General features: G+C 38.9%; 1 protein-coding gene and 1 pseudogene across 1 annotated transcript in view; both read right to left on the reverse strand.

Annotated features, from left to right (window-relative positions):
- ACAA2 (acetyl-CoA acyltransferase 2) overlaps window positions 1–17235 on the reverse strand; it is a 70112-nt gene that overhangs the window by 22677 nt on the left and 30200 nt on the right. The window contains exons 3-7 of the mRNA XM_053571968.1: window positions 8274–8402; window positions 6233–6349; window positions 4523–4670; window positions 1262–1437; window positions 268–397 (exon numbers count right to left, since the gene is read on the reverse strand). Coding sequence (XP_053427943.1) covers window positions 268–397; window positions 1262–1437; window positions 4523–4670; window positions 6233–6349; window positions 8274–8402 — 700 coding nt within the window. The remainder of the gene's footprint in view (window positions 1–267; window positions 398–1261; window positions 1438–4522; window positions 4671–6232; window positions 6350–8273; window positions 8403–17235) is intronic.
- On the reverse strand, window positions 9899–9998 carry LOC128572242 (uncharacterized; annotated as a pseudogene).

The following is a 17235-nucleotide window of genomic DNA, read 5'->3' on the forward strand; positions in this document are numbered from 1 at the left end:
TGTGTTATTTTCTGTGTGTTAATTTTTAAATATCTCAAATGGACAATTAGATGTGATTACTGACCCAAAGGAGTTTGCGTAGTCTTGGTTTTCCTATTGTATCTAGGACAATTCTTTATACAGATTATTTGTTTAAATGACAGATTACCAATCTTACCTTTTCTTCACAAGTGACCTTGATTTGGCTACTTTTTCAGGACTCTGAATGTGAAAGTAGACTTATCTCCATAAACACAATAGAACCAGTTGATTTCACTAGAAACTTACCAATACCCATGATAGAGGGATCACATCCAGAAACAAAGTAGCCCACAATTCTTGCCAGTGGTGTGAAGTTATGTTTTTTAACAGCATCTTCACTAGCTATGACTACAGCTCCAGCACCATCAGATATTCCCTTAAAAACAAAAACAGTAGATTAGGGCAAAAGAATCCAGTTAATCAGGGTTTGGACTAATGAAGTAGTCCAAAGTAGTCCAAAGTAGTAGGAGTGCTATCAGGATCACGGCATAGAGAGCCATGGGGTAATTTAGGATAGAACTAGCACTAAGTGGTTACTCTGGTGGATTAAGAAGATTGTTTCAGGCACAGAATTCAATTTCACTAATGGAAAGTAGACAAGAGTGTCAAAGAAAAACTTTTATCTAAATGTAAGAAGAGGGGTGGCGCCTGTGGCTCACAGGAGTAAGGTGCCAGCCCCATATGCTGCAGGTGGAGAGTTCAAACCCAGCCCCGGCCAAAAACTGCAAAAAAAAAAAAATAAGAAATAAAATAAAATTAATAAATGTAAGAAGAAATCTGATGAATTGTGTATTAAATACAATTCCATTAAAATATTGACTATTTTAACAAACCAGTTAGTGATGGAGCTAGGGTGTGACTTCAGGTCTTTCTAAATCATGCATTCTTTTCACTGTGAGTTAAACATATTTTCTCAGGAAGTCAAAGTGATATTCCTCTGGCTCAGCTGAAGCTTATTAGCAAAATAAGGAATTAAGACACAATTAAATACAAAATAATAAACCAGGCAGATTTCCTTCCTACACTGTAAAAAAACTAAGAAATCAGAAGGGTAATAAGTGAGGGCCCCTCGCTAAAATATTTTGTGTTGGACTGTGAATACCCAGATGAAGCGAATATGAACACGACTAGTTTAAGCTAAATAAAGACTAGCATGAAAACCATCTCTGGGGTACTTCATGATTATTTTGCCTTGAGCACATCAGGAAGAGCTCCAGCTGCTCTGAGCAGTGACACTGACCGATGCATTTCCGGCAGTGACGGTTCCGTCTTTCTTGAACACTGGAGGAAGTTTTTGTAGCTGTTCAAGTGTGGTTTGGGGCCGCGCGTGCTCGTCCACTTGCACTGCCTGCTTTCCTTTCTTTGTCTTCACTTCAATGGACACCATCTCATCATTAAAGTAGCCAGCATCATTAGCTGAAATTACAGAAAGACTCACAAGAATTAAAAAAAGAAACATGAAAAAACCAAACATAGTCTTCAAATTAATTTCTGGTCTACCCTTTCCTTCTTTAAGATGAACCTTTATCACTTACTGGTGGAGATGTTAGTACACTGTCATGCATCTACGTAAACACATTTTACACTTATGAAAATTTCAATTGTCTTTAACTGCGACTTTTTATGAGATGCTGCAGTGTTTGTCTATTAAGTATAGATTTAATTGTACCAAACGGATTTAAAGCCCCTTTTCTCTTGGTGAGATAAGAAATAATTAAAAAGGTACCATGATGTCTATGCTACCAAATAATCTATGACTGAAAATTTTGTTTTTTTTTTTGGGGGGGAGGTTTGAGGAATATCTTGAGATGACTTTTATTTTATTATTATTATTAAATCATAGCTGTGTACAATAATGCAATCATGAGGTACAATGTGCTGGTTCCATATACAGTCTGAAATATTTTCACCAAACTGGTTAACATAGCTTTCGTGGTATTTTCTTAATTATTGTGTTCAAACCCTTATACTCTACACTTAGTAAACTTTACCTGCACACTTCCAAGATGCACCCTAGGTGTGGACCCACCAATCACCCTCCCTGCACCCTTCCTTCCCCTCCCCCATATTCTTGTACTGAGATTGGGTTGTAGCCTTCGTATGAAAGCTATAAATTAGTTTCATATTAGGGCTGAGTACATTGGGTACTTTTTCTTCCATTCTTTGGATACCTTGCTAAGAAGAATATTTTCCAGCTCCATCCATGTAAACATGAAGGAGGTATAGTCTCCATCTTTCTTTACAGCTGCATAATATTCCATGGTGTACAAATACCACAATTTGTTAATCCATTCATGAGTCGATGGACACTTGGGTTTTTTCCATGACTTAGCAATTATGAATTGGGCTGCAATACAAATATCTTTGTAATAGGGCGATTTTTGGTCTTCAGGATATATACCTAGTAGAGGAATTATAGGATCGAATGGCAGATCTATTTTTAGATCTCTAAATATTCTCCAAACATCTTTCCAAAAGGACCGAATTAGTTTGCATTCCCACCAGCAGTGCAGAAGTGTTCCCTTCCTTTTCTCCACATCCGTGCCAACCTATGGTTTTGGGATTTTGTGATGTGGGCTAATCTTACTGGAGTTAGATGATATCTCAAAGTAGTTTTGATTTGCATTTCTCTGAGGATTAAGGATGATGAGCATTTTTTCATATGTCTATAGGCCATGCACTTGTTTTCTTCAGATAAGTTTCTCTTCAAGTCCCTTGCTCAGCCTGTGATGGGATCACTTGTTCTTTTCTTGCTAATATGTTTGAGTTCACTGTGGATTCTGGTTATTAAACCTTTGTCGGAGACATATCCTGCAAATATCTTCTCCCATTTTGAGGGCTGTCTGCTTGCTCTACTTACTATGTTCTTGGCTGTGCAAAAGCTTTTTAGTTTGATCAGGTCCCAGTAGTGTATTTTTGATGCAGCTTCATTTGCCCGGGGGGTCCTCCTCATAAAATACTCGCCCAGGCCGATTCCTTCAAGAGTTTCCCCTGCGCTTTATTTTAGTATTTCTATAGTTTCATGTCTTAAGTTTAAATCTTTAATCCAGTGAGAGTCTATCTTAGTTAATGGTGAAAGGTGTGGGTCCAGTTTCAGTCTTCTACAGGTCGCCAGCCAGTTCACCCAGCACCATTTGTTAAATAGGGAATCTTTTCCCCACTGAATGTTTTTAATTGGCTTGTCAAAGATCAAATAACGGTAAGTAGCTGGATCCATCTCTTGGTTCTCTATTCTTTTCCATACATCTACCTCTCTGTTTTTGTGCCAGTACCATGCTGTTTTGATCACTACTGATTTATAGTATTGTCTGAGGTCTGGTAACATAATTCCTCCTGCTTTGTTTTTATTTCTGAGTAATGCTATGACTGAAATTTAACAGCGACAGACAACCTGAAGAAATCACATGAGCTACCATTGATATAATTATTAAATGTTAAGTAAAAGCTATGTTGACCTCCATTGACTAGAAGGGACTGTAGTAATCTAGAGCTTCAGAAATAGGCTAAGTCACAAATAATGCCATCTTAATATTGATAGCACTTTAGAAGTGTCAAAATTACTTTCACCAGACCTTATCTGGTTTTATTAAATAAGCAGGAAAGGCAAATATTAGAATCTCTATTTTACAGATGTTCTGTGAGTGTATGACTTGACTAAGGACAGATAGCTTGTATGTGGCAGAACTAGAAATAGAATTAATAATTTTTGGCCTCCAGAATGCTCTTCTTTCACCAGAAATGTGTAACTAAAAAACACAGAGGAGTTGAATGGCATCAGTGCTATCCCACTTATCCCTTTGAAATGCTAAAATGGACTGACTTTATCATCACTATTTAAAGCATTTAATATCCCAAAATAAGAGTTTTCAATGCTTGTAACAGCTTAATTTTAAACATCTTTTTCAGAAGCCAAACATTTCTTCAACTTGCCATATTGATAAAAGAACTGTTATCATGTTGCCCATTTGGATAAGCTCACTGGCAGTGTGCTGTGTTACACCAGGGCCCTGTAATTACGCTCCTGGGCCATTTCTAAGTCTCTCAGTCGGTGCAGTGTTCTCGATTAGGAATGGGAGGAAGTTCCCAATGGGTCTTTTCCAAACACATCCCTCCTTGTGATTATGACATGGTTCTTGGGGAAGGACATCCACCCTGTTCCAGTAGCTATAGTGCGCTGTCTCCTCTGATGGAGTCTGTCATGTCCCTCAGCATGTTCTACCTACAATAGGACCAGTTCAAGGCAAAATTCAAGTGTCCCGCTAGGGCCAAGTAACAGTATCACTTTTTAAGTAGTATTAACTTTTTCCAAAGAGAAATTCCCAGTTAATTTTACAATAATTAATAGAATATCTAATCATCAAAATAAATAAATAAAAAGTGTAATTTTCAAAATATACTTCCGCAGTGATTTGTAACTAATATAATCTTATTACCATTATAATGTGAAATCATGAAAAGCTTTCCCACAGTTTTTTAATAGATTTTGATATTATTCACTGACCAGCTTTCCACCTCTGCTGTGACTGCAGGGCGTATTTGTCACATTCTTCTCTGCTTATTTTATGTTTTTCAGCAAGATTCTCTGCAGTAATTGCCATGGGAAGTTGGACGTGCTGATCTGTTAATGAAGCCCACAAAGAATCTTCTAGCTATTAAAAGATATTAGCAGAGTGATTTGTTAGAGCATTATCTTTTGAAAATAATATACCATAATTTCTTTAAATAATCAATAGTTTCAATAAACAAAATAAAATTATACTTCCTGGTAAACATTTGCTATTACTATTCATATTTGATTCTGGGACATTTTTTAAAAACATCCAATGTCACACAATAAAATGTACGCATTCTCTGTCTCTAAATGTGGGGCTCTAAAGAGAGCCAGCAGTACTAAAAGTGCAAAGTGATACTGTACCAAGTTATCTTATCAAAAAGTAAATCCTCTAGGTCAGCAGCCCCCAACCATTTTGGCACCAGGGATGAGTTTCATGGAAGACAATTTTTCCATGAAAACTGGGGGTGAAATGGGGTGGGCTGTCCAGATCCGTCGCATGCGCATGTGACAGCAGGGTTCACGCTCCCGTGGAGGTGGAGCTCAGGCAATGCTGCAGGTGAGGGGAGTGGCTATAAATACAGATGATGCTTCCTTGCTTGCTCTCACCTCCTGCTGTGTGGCCCCTACTGGTACCAGTGAGAAACCTGACCATGAGTCCCCATGCAATGTTTTCCTGTGGCTACCTTAGTAAACCACTTAGGAGCTCTGCCAGAAAAACTATATGCGTGCTCCTTTCAATCCCATCGTCAGTGACAGGCACAGCTGGTTCTGCCAGTTACTAATGAAGCTAAAAGGCAGCTGGGACAGGCTCCTGGAGTTAGAGAAGAGGTTGTTAATTATTATCCAGGCAGTTTGGGTCTGATGAGTGCGCCCCATTTGCTGCCTCATCGACTCTTGAGACACTGATGTGTCCTTGGAAAGATTTCTCAAATACATTTAATGGCTAAAATATTGCTAAAAAATGCCTATTTTTTAAGTTTCATTCCTTTTAACTTCCAAAAAGCCTAGGTGAGAAGCTGGGTGAACGGTGTAAGTTAAACATTACTACCAAAAAAAAAAGCGAAAAAACATAAAATGTTACTAGACCTTTCATATGGGAGAGAGACTATAATATCATTCTTTATCAGTATAGTGTTATTCTCATGTTGTAGCTCTTAAAGATGGAAGGATCAGTTTTTGTCTGATTTGGAATATTATAATCTGTATTCAAAGATAATATTTTCTGTGATGAAGCAATCTGTTCCATGATTGCTCCAGAAGTAAAATGTCTGTAAGTCCTGGTAAAGATTTAATTACTCAGACTACTCAGTAACTGTTTAGTAAAACGATTAAGGTACCCCTTTGCCTATGCCTATTGTTTTAATCCACTTGTTTGCTTCCTGTCTCCCCCATGCCTCTGGTCACTTATATGTGTTAATTCCACTGTTAGTGGCGTGCTGAGATAGTTTAATTCGCATAAAATTAAGACTGTCAGAAGAACTAGCAACCAAAAAAGAGATTTGAAATAGTTTACTTTAAATCACTTGCATTTTGCCTATCTTTATTAACAAAACTGGTTTCAAAGTTAATTTTCTCTCTAATAAAAAGTTACATTATTTTAAAATAACTTATCTAATATCACAAGAAATAATTCTTTAGAATTTTAATGGTTCCAACCTTGAGATCTGATCCAAGTTTGGTTCCAAAACGTGTGTTTCTGACACAGTAGGGAGCCTGGCTCATGTTTTCAGTCCCTCCGCACAAGACAACTTCAGCATCATTAACACAAATATCCTATTTAAAAACGAATGAACACACACACACACAAAAACACACACAAAAAGAACAAAACAGCAACAACAAAACAAATGAACAATCCCACAACAACAAAAACCTTTTTTATTGTACCTAAAAATTAAGAAATACACACAATTACAATTCTAACAAATACTGTAATTCTAACAAATACTATACCCTGGCTGATGGATGTCTCACAAGGAAATGCTTTTAAAGTAATTGCATAGCCAAACCATTCTCAAGATGCAGGGATGGTGGCAGCGGTGCTGGCAAGTAATAGATTGAGACCATTTTTGCCTGAGTAACAGACCCTACCTACATTCTGGCTAAGAATAGTAATCCTTAACTCAACATAAATCTTAAAAATCTGCAGAGATATTAATGTCTGGCATAATGTATAGCAGATAACAAAGAACAAACCCTTTTAAAAGGCAAAAGAAAAAATTACCCTACTAATGGATGCATCTGAAGGAGACCAGAGATTTACAAGAACTGAGTCAGTCCAGGGTGCTCAGGAAAAGGAATCTCTTTCATTTTTCCAACTCTGTGCACATTTCTCAAAATAACCTGATGTTTAAAATTATTGCTAAGAAAATCAGAGTCACTATTTAAGACATATCTTTGTAGAAACAAATTAATGTGAAAATGACTTGTTACAATATATCCGTGTCTTATTTTGTTTGTAATCAAATGAATACTTTTACAGATAAAATTGAATTTCAGTGTACTCTCTTCCCCTGTGCTCACAGGAACAAACGTATTTCCCAACTGTCCTTTAAGAAGGTCATACTAGTTTGGACTTCTATCAACAGGTTCATTCAGCTACTTTGTAGTAAAATACATTTTCTTATCATCTTGGAGATTCTTAAACTCTCCTCTTCGCCTCACAGTCTTTATCCACTGTTTCCAACTGCCTTGCAGGTAACTCTAGCAGACCTGTGTTGAAATTCTGCCTCCCTGACTTACCAACTTTTAATCCTTTAACAATCAGTTTCTGTGCTTGTGAAATGGGAATAATAATAGTTCTTGCTTCATAGATAGCTGTGAAAATTAAATGCTATAATGAACGTAAATCTAACATAGTGCCGGCACATAGGAAGCACTCAATACAAACAATGAACATATTAGCTTTTTATTTTTAAATTTTATTTTTATTTATTTATTTTTTATTGAGACAGAATCTCACTTTGTCGCCCTCTATAGAGTGCCATGGTGTCATAGCTCACAGCAACCTCAAATTCTTGGGCTTAAGCGATTCTTTTGCCTTAGTCTCCCTAGTAGCTAGAACTACAGGCACCTGCCACAATGCCCAGCTATTTTTTTTGTTTAGCAGGCCTGGGCCGGGTTTGAACCCACCAGCCCTGGTGCATGTGGCTGGTGCCCTAACCACTGAGTTATGGGCATTGAGCCATATTAGTTTTTGGAAAAAAAAAAATTGTGGAAAAGCAAACTTAAAATTTACCATTACAACCATGATTAAGTACACAGTTCAGAGAACAACTCAATCAAAATTGCTCCATCTCTTTTATTTATAAGTAGGCATTTATAAATCCATTTGCAAGTACCTTTTCCACGACTCTCTTCATCTTGCAAAACTGAAACTCCATACCTATTAAACGCTAACTTTCCCTTTTCCCCTCCCCACAGCCCCTGACCATTATTGCTCTACTTTCTGTCTCTATGAATTTGACTCCTCTAGCACACTCATAAGGTATTTGTCCTTTTGTGAAAGGCTCATTCCACTTCGGGTTCAGTATCAGCTTTCAAGAATCTGTTTTCTTCCTGTGAATAGTTTTCCAAGAAAAATCAAATGTTGACCCCTCCTAATCAGCCCTGTAAGATAAAAAAGCTAAAGTGTTACACGGGAGTGCGAATAATTATTAACATATTTCTAGAGAATTAAATATAATGCTGCCCATACCTGACATCCATTCACAATGGACTGGAAACCAGAGCCACAGAGCCTATTAACAGTGAGAGCCGGGGTCTCTTTTGGGATGCCCACTCGTAAACCAACATGCCTTGCCAAGTAGATAGCATCTGAAGAAGTCTGGAACAGAGATAGGGAAAAGAAAAAGAAAATTTCCTCTATAAATCCAGGAATCAAGCACAAAACACACAGAAGTGTTGGCAATCAATTAAAAATGATAAACTACACGGCACTAAGATAGGACATAAAGCACACAGGCACAGCATATTATATATGTTTATGATTTGGATAAAAACTGTAATTTTGGGGGGTGGTTTTCCTATTTTTTTATTTGTATAAAATAAACAAAACATAAAATTTACCATCTTAACTATTTTTAACTGTACAGATCTGAGGTATTAAATACATTTCTAATACTGTGCAACTATGATCAGTTGGTTTTCAAACACACAGAGCATGACAGCTAATTATTGAAAACCTACTAATTCCTTAATGTAAGACAGACATTTTTAACAATTAGGGCCGTTTAAAATGGAATAGGCTCTCTCAAAGCAGTGTGTTCCCTAAAAGAGGAAGTGTCTGGGGCTGTGGTTCTCAATCTTGGCTTCAGGCTAGAATCACCCAGGAAGCTTTGTTAACATATTTATCCTCCTGTGAACTAAAATTGCAAGGCTCGCCCTCAGCAGCTGACTGTCTGTACCCCTCTTGGTGAAGGGAATACCCTACAAGTGAGTTGCTAGCCAAGAAACAGATGGTCAGAAGAGCCTCACCATGCCCCCCTCCCTCATTCAAAATGCACTTTGCATTTTGCCTTAGTCTTATTAACAGGCCTAAGTCTGAGCAAGACAAACGTGCAGGTTCTCAATATACATGACAAACCACTTGAGTCTGGGCACAAAAGTCCAGTGTCTTGTCTCGAATGAACAGATCCTTACCTTAAACTCAAGCATCCCTTTCCCCTGACTTCTGGGCTTTTAGAAAAAGCCTAACTCTTTCAGTTAATTGACAACTAAAGAATCCCTAAACCCACCTATAACTGGTAATCTCTCCCTTTCCTCCAACTTTGGGATGTCCCACCAATGTATGCCTTCCATGTATCAATTTATAACTTTAATTACTGTCTCCCTGAAACGTGTAAAACCAAACTGTAACCCCACCGCAGTGAGTCTACTTGCTCAAGGTTTCTTAGGCATGGCTCCAGACCATTGTCTTCAAGTTTGACTCAGAATAAACTTCTTTAAATTATTGTACAGAGTTTGGCTTCTTTTTGGTTGAAACTCCTAAGCAAACCAATAATACCAGAAAGGCTGGAGGTAGGGTCTGGGCATCAGTAGTTCCTTTTAAAACCATCCCAAATTATACTAACGTAAAATAGGCTGAAACTGTGTACTTAGGGAGAAGACCGATGACAACTGGTCTAGAGAATGAAGTAGGGCTCGACCGCTGCTCCTCAAACCTTAAAATGCATACCTGGTAACGAACTACAGAAATGATCCCTGAAAGTATAGTCTCTGCTCCTCAAACCTTAAAATGCATACCTGGTAACGAACTACAGAAATGATCCCTGAAAGTATAGTCTCTGCTCCTCAAACCTTAAAATGCATACCTGGTAACGAACTACAGAAATGATCCCTGAAAGTATAGTCTCTGCTTCTCAAACCTTAAAATGCATACCTGGTAACAAACTATAGAAATGATCCCTGAAAGTATAGTCTCTGCTCCTCAAACTTTAAAATGCATACCTGGTAACGAGCTACAGAAATGATCCCTGAAAGTATAGTCTTTGCTCCTCAAACTTTAAAATGCATACCTGGTAATGAGCTACAGAAATGATCCCTGAAAGTATAGTCTTTGCTCCTCAAACCTTAAATGCATACCTGGTAACGAACTACAGAAATGATCCTTGAAAGTATAGTCTGCTCCTCACACTTTAAAATGCATATGTGGGCACTTCGTTAAAACACAAGATGTTCTGAATCAAAAGGTCTACACTTCTGACCATCTCTTTGGTAAAGACAATGTTATTAGTCCAAGGACCACACTTTGAGTAAGGGATAAAATAACTTAAAAAAAAAAAAAAACAAAATGGGGCGGTGCCTGTGGCTCAAAGAGGTAGGGTGCTGGTCCCATATGCAGAGGTGGCAGGTTCAAGCCAGCTCCAGCCAACCCCCCGCCACCCCCCCACAAAAACCTGATAATACATGTAACAGTATTTATAGAGTGCTAAAGCAAATTTGGTAAAATGTAGTAAATTGATCCACCAAGGTACAGAGTTTTAGAATTTCACTGTACTATTCTTTTAAACTTTTTTTTTTTTTTTTTTTTTTTTAGAGACAGAGTCTCACTTTATGGCCCTCTGTAGAGTGCCGTGGCCTCACACAGCTCACAGCAACCTCCAACTCCTGGGCTTAAGCGATTCTCCTGCCTCAGCCTCCCGAGCAGCTGGGACTACAGGCGCCCGCCACAACGCCCGGCTATTTTTTGGTTGCAGTTTGGCCGGGGCTGGGTTTGAACCCACCACCCTCGGTATATGGGGCCGGCGCCTTACTGACTGAGCCACAGGCGCCGCCCTATTCTTTTAAACTTTTATGTAGGTTTGAAACTTTTCTTTTTTTTTGAGACAGGGTCTCACTATGGTCGCCCTCAGTAGAGTGCCGTGGTGTCACAGCTCACAGCAACCTCAACCTCCCGGGCCCAAGCAATTCTCCTGCCTTAGCCTCCCAAGTAGCTGGGACTACAGGTGCCTGCCACAACATCTGGCTATTTTTTTGATGCAGTTGTTTAGCTGGCCTGGGCTGGGTTTGAACTTGCCATCCTGGGTGCATGTGGTTGGTGCCGTAACCACTGTGCTACGAGCTGGTTTGAAATTTTTCAAAATAAGATTCAATAAATTCAGCACATTTATACGTTAAGGATTTTGAATGCAGATGGAATTCAAAGGAATTCAGAATAACACTAATTCACCAATTGAATGTTTCATTTGTTGATTGAGGTTATCTTATTTTATAAATTAATGTCATCAAAAAGATCCTTGGCCAATGGATACTCTTTTGCCAAGGTTTACCTATTTTGGAATTGCTTCTTATAAGACTTTATAAGGTCCAAGTTGGTAAAATAGGTGTTTTGGAAAATACAAGCAGTCATTTGAGGTAATGGAAAGAATATGACACTAGGAATTAGGAGATTTGGATTGGAATCTAGATTTTACCGTTCTTTAGTAGTGTGAGCACTGGCTTGCCTACCTCACAAGCTCCTCGTTTGGGAAGAGGTACCTGCAAATGGTTGTTAAGTGCCTAATTTGTAAATAAAAGACATGGAGTAATTTTGATTGAATTGTTAAATCCTTAGTCCAGTCTCGGTTGCTTATAACAGAATACCTAAAACTAGGTAATTTATAAGAAATAAAATGTATTTCTTACAGTTCTGGAGGCTGGGAAATCCAAGGTCAAGGAGGCATCTCTGGTGAGAGCTTTCTTGCCAGTGGAGACTCTCTGAAGAGTTCCAAGGCAGGATAGGGCCTGAGTGTGCTAACGTGCCAGTTAGCATGCTCAGATCCTGAAGGTCTCCCTTCCTCTTCTTATAAAGCCACCAGTTCCACTCTAATCACAACCCGTTAACCTATGAATGGATTTATCCATTTATATTGGTCTGTAAATCTTACTTAGAACTTATCTTTTAAAAAAATCTAACATATTCCTTACTATAAGGCTATTTTCACACATCAGAATTTCTTTTCTTTCTTTTTTTTTTTTTTTTAAGAGACAGAGTGTCACTTTATGGCTCTCAGTGGAGTGTCATGGCGTTACAGCTCACATCAATCTCCAACTTCTGGGCTTAAGCGATTCTCTTGCCTCAGCCTGTCAAGTAGTTGGGACTACAGGCGCCCACCAGAACACCCAGTTATTTTTTTGTTGCAGTTTGGCTGGGGCCGGGTTCGAACCCGCCACCCTCAGTACATGGGGCCGGCGCTCTACCCACAGAGCCAAGGCACTGCCCAAGAATTTCTTAGAACAGAATACCTTAGGACCTTTAACACTAACATGGCGAATTTTAGCTGCTGACTTAATTGGATCAAAGAATACGTAGAGAATTGGTGAGGTACTGTTTTGAGTGTCCAAAGGAGACTAGCACAGGACTTTGAGAGGCCTAAGTGAGGAAGATCCGCCCTCAGTGTGGGTGGGGGTCATTCATCAGCTGGGGGCCTCGATAAGACAAAAACAGAGGAAAGCTGAACTGGTTTCTCTCTGTCGTAGAGTTGGGATATAGTTGTCTTCTCCTGGTTTGAACATCAGGAATCTAGATTCTCCGGCCTTTGGCTTCCAGGACTCACACCAGTAGCCCCCTGGGTTCTCAGGCCTTTGGACTTAGAGAAGCTACAGTAATAAAACACCATCATCTCCAGTTTGCAGATGGCCTATTATGGGACTTCTTAAATTCCATAATCATGTGAGTCAATTTCCCTAAGAAGTGCCCTCCATATATCTATGCAGTCACGCACCACATATATGATGGTGCTCCCATGAGATTATAATGTGCCCTCCATATATCTATGCAGGCACGCACCACGTATATGATGGTGCTCCCATGAGATTATAATGTGCCCTCCATATATCTATGCAGTCACGCACCACATATATGATGGTGCTCCCATGAGATTATAATGTGCCCTCCATATATCTATGCAGTCACACACCACGTATATGATGGTGCTCCCATGAGATAATGTGCCCTCCATATATCTATGCAGTCACGCACCACGTATATGATGGTGCTCCCATGAGATTATAAAGGAGCTGTAGTGCAACTCATTCTCATGCTTGCAGTGATGCTGGTGTAAATCAACCTACCACAATGCCGATCATACGAAAGTATAGCATGTAAAATTACATATAGTACGTAATACTTGACAATGACAATAAATGATTATTACTGGTTTATGTATTTACTATACTACACTTTTTATTATTATTTTAGAGTGTACTCCTACTTATTAAAAAAAAAAAGCTAACTGTAAAACAGCCTCATGTAGGTCCTTTGGGAGATACTCCAGAAGGGATTATCCTGGAGATGATGGCTCCATGCATGTCACTGGTACGGCCCCTGAAGAACTTCCACTGGGACAAGAGGTAGAGGCAGAAAGCAGTGATGTTGGTGCCTGACTCTCTGTAGGCCAGGGCCGATCTGTGTTTCTATTTCAGTTTTTAATGAAAAAGTTGAAAAGAAAAAAAATTTTTTAAGTAAAAGCTTACAAAACAAGGATACCAAAAAAGAAAATATTTTTATATAGCTATACAGTGTTTGTGTTTTAAGCTAAGTGTTTATTACAAGTCAAAAAATTAAAAAAAAAAAATTTAACCGAAGGCTAATTTATTGTTGAAGAAATACTTTTTTGTGTAAATTTAGTGTAGCCTAAGTGTACAGTATTCCTAAAGCCTACAGTGGTGGATAGTAATGTTCTAGGCATTCCCATGTTATGGGGCGAGATAAAGACCACTGACGCAAATTAGAATTTCAAAAAGGAGTCTTTGATTAACCACAGGGCTGTCTCAGCAAAATCTAAAGCAGACTAAGTGAGAGAGCACTGAGGGGTCTGAAGTTGGGGTTTTTCTAGTCTGAAAGTTGGCAGAGGGCCAAACAGGTGGGCTGAAAGTTAGCAATTAGAAGCAAAAAAAAAGTTGGCAAAAGAAGCAAAAAGCAAGCACAGGGTCATGATGACCCCTTTTACAGAAGCAAACCTTGCAACTTAGTGGATTAGCAAATAGGTAACATAAAGCAGATCTGGCAATTAGTGAATAAGTAAAACAATTTGTCACAGCACTTAGCTTGTTAACCCTCATCCTGACAGTACTTGGCTCATTAGTTCTTATCTTGTTCTGTTCTGGCCCTATCCAGACCAATCTAAAAGTAATGGTACTTGGCCTTATTTCATTTACCTCTTTTTCCCCTTCCTCCTACCCGGGGTGGGGGGTGGCGTGAGGCCGTCGTGAGGCCGCCAGCATCCATCATATAGGGGTGATGAGGCAGCTGGCACCCACCTCACACATTCACTCCCTACTCATTCACTGACCTCCCCAGAGCAACTTCTAGTCAAACAAGCTCCATTTGTGGTAAGTCCCCTATACGGGTGTACCATTTTGTATCTTTCATGTTATATTTCTGCAATGCCTTTTCTATGTTTAGATACACAAATACTTACCACTGTGTTACAATCGCCTATTGTCTTCAATAGAGTAACGTGCTGTATGGGTATATAGCTTTGGGGAATACAGGCTGTACACCTAATAGACACATCTATACCAGATAGCCTAGGTGTGTAGAAGGCTATGCTACCACTTGTGTAAGTGCACTGTATGATGTTCATAAAACTACAAAATTGCCAAAGATACATTTCTTAAAATGTATCCCCACGGTTAAGTGATGAATGACTGTATACATAGAGTGGCCATAAAGTTTGTGTGCAACTTTATGGCCACTCTATACACAAAACCTATTGGTTCTGTCTCTTGGAGAACCCTGATTAACACAAATGCCAAGAACTTTAACACTTCTCAAAACATAAATATGCAAGTTCAAAGTACAGTGAATCCTTACTACTTGTGGATTCTGTATCTGCAAATCTATCTACTTGCTAAAATGTATATAGCAACCTCCAAATCAATACTTACAGCACCTTTTCACTCACTCATTTGAAGACGTGTAGAGTGGTGAAAAATTTGAGGGGTTCAATGAATGCATTTCCACTTGAGGTTAACAAGGTGATGCTTTGTGTTCTTGTTTTAGATTTCATACTATAATCTATTCAATGGCAGGTTGTTCCCATTTTTGCATTTTGTTGGTGATTCTGCTGTTTCCAATGGCCCCAAACACAATGCTGTAGTGCTGTCTAGTATTCCTAACATGTAAGAAGGAAATGATATCCCATGGGGAAATAATGTGTGTCAGATAAACTTCATTCAGGCATAGTTATGCTCTTGGGGGTGAGTTTGGCATTGATTAATTAATAATATGTATTAAATAAGTGTCTTGAAAGAAAACCCCTTAAAATGAAGTTATGTATTAATTGCCTAATGAAAATAATATGACCAGGGGCTCACAGGGGCTCACAGGGGCTCACCTTAATCCTGTATTTCCCTAAGGAGCAAAGGTTTAATAGGACTAGCCTCTTGCACTAGGTCCCAGTAGACCAGACAAAACCAGAATGGAGTCACTTCTGCTAAATGCTGTGCCATCAAATTGAACTTTTAAACAGGCCAGTTTTCAAAAAAACCCTAGGAAATTTCAGTCAACCTGAATCAGAATAAGAAAGTCCTCCCCTCCCCTTAAACTTACAAGAAAGTAACTTTGATAAGACCAAACTGTTTTCTGGTCTGTTTCTGCTTTCTTTCTTTCTTTTTCTTTTTTTAAGAGACAGAGTCTCACTTTGTCACCCTCGGTAGAGTGCTGTGGGATCACAGCTCATAGCAACCTCCAGCTCTTGGGCTTAGGCGATTCTCTTGCCTCAGCCTCCCAAGTTAGCTGGGACCACTGGCACCCGCCACAACGCCCGGCTATTTTTTGTTGTAGCTTGGTGGGGGCTAGGTTTGAACCTGCCACCCTTGGTATATGGGGCTGGCGCTCTACCCACTGAGCCATAGGTGCCGCCCTGTTTCTGCCTTCTTTATCTCTTTTCTGCTTAATAAAACAATCTGTTTTGCTTAGCTCATTGAAACACTCATTCTATTCTATAGAATAAGGTATTGACTGATTCTAGAATTGCAAATAAAAGCCAATTAGAGTTTAGATTTATTATAATTTTGTCATTTAAAAGTATTTGCTAATTCGGTGATCATGGTAACTACATATAGGACATAACTACAGTGGGTAACAAGAATAAACTGTACTATGAACAGAAATATGCCACAAATTATGTAACTTAGGTGAAAAGAACAAATTCCTAGAAAGATACAAACTACTGAAGCTGACTCAGGATGAAACAATTTGAATAGACCCAATAAATGAAGAGATCAAATTAGTAATCAAAAAATACCTGTAAAGAAAAGCTCAGACTGGTTTCTCTAAGAAATTTTACCAAATTTTTTTTTTTTTTATTGTTGGGGATTCATTGAGGGTACAATAAGCCAGTTACACTGATTGCAATTGTTAGGTAAAGTCCCTCTTGCAATCATGTCTTGCCCCCATAAAGTGTGACACACACTAAGGCCCCAACCCCTCCCTCCATCCCTCTTTCTGCTTCCCCCCCCATAACCTTAGTTGTCATTAATTGTCCTCATATCAAGATTGAGTACATAGGGATTCATGCTTCTCCATTCTTGTGATGCTTTACTAAGAATAATGTCTTCCACTTCCATCCAGGTTAATACGAAGGATGTAAAGTCTCCATTTTTTTTAATGGCTGAATAGTATTCCATGGTATACATATACCACAGCTTGTTAATCCATTCCTGGGTTGGTGGGCATTTAGGCTCTTTCCACATTTTGGCAATTGTAAATTGAGCTGCAATAAACAGTCTAGTATAAGTGTCCTTATGATAAAAGGAATTTTTTCCTTCTGGGTAGATGCCCAGTAATGGGATTGCAGGATCGAATGGGAGGTCTAGGTTGAGTGCTTTGAGGTTTCTCCATACTTCCTTCCAGAAAGGTTGTACTAGTTTGCAGTCCCACCAGCAGTGTAAAAGTGTTCCCTTCTCTCCACATCCACGCCAGCATCTGCAGTTTTGAGATTTTGTGATGTGGGCCATTCTCACTGGGGTTAGATGATATCTCAGGAATGTTTTGATTTGCATTTCTCTAATATATAGAGATGATGAACATTTTTTTCATGTGTTTGTTAGCCATTCGTCTGTCGTCTTTAGAGAAAGTTCTATTCATGTCTCTTGCCCATTGATATAAGGGATTGTTGGCTTTTTTCATGTGGATTAATTTGAGTTCTCTATAGATCCTGGTTATCAAGCTT

The sequence above is a fragment of the Nycticebus coucang genome, chromosome 19 (genome assembly GCF_027406575.1).
Source record: "Nycticebus coucang isolate mNycCou1 chromosome 19, mNycCou1.pri, whole genome shotgun sequence".
NCBI lineage: Eukaryota > Metazoa > Chordata > Mammalia > Primates > Lorisidae > Nycticebus > Nycticebus coucang.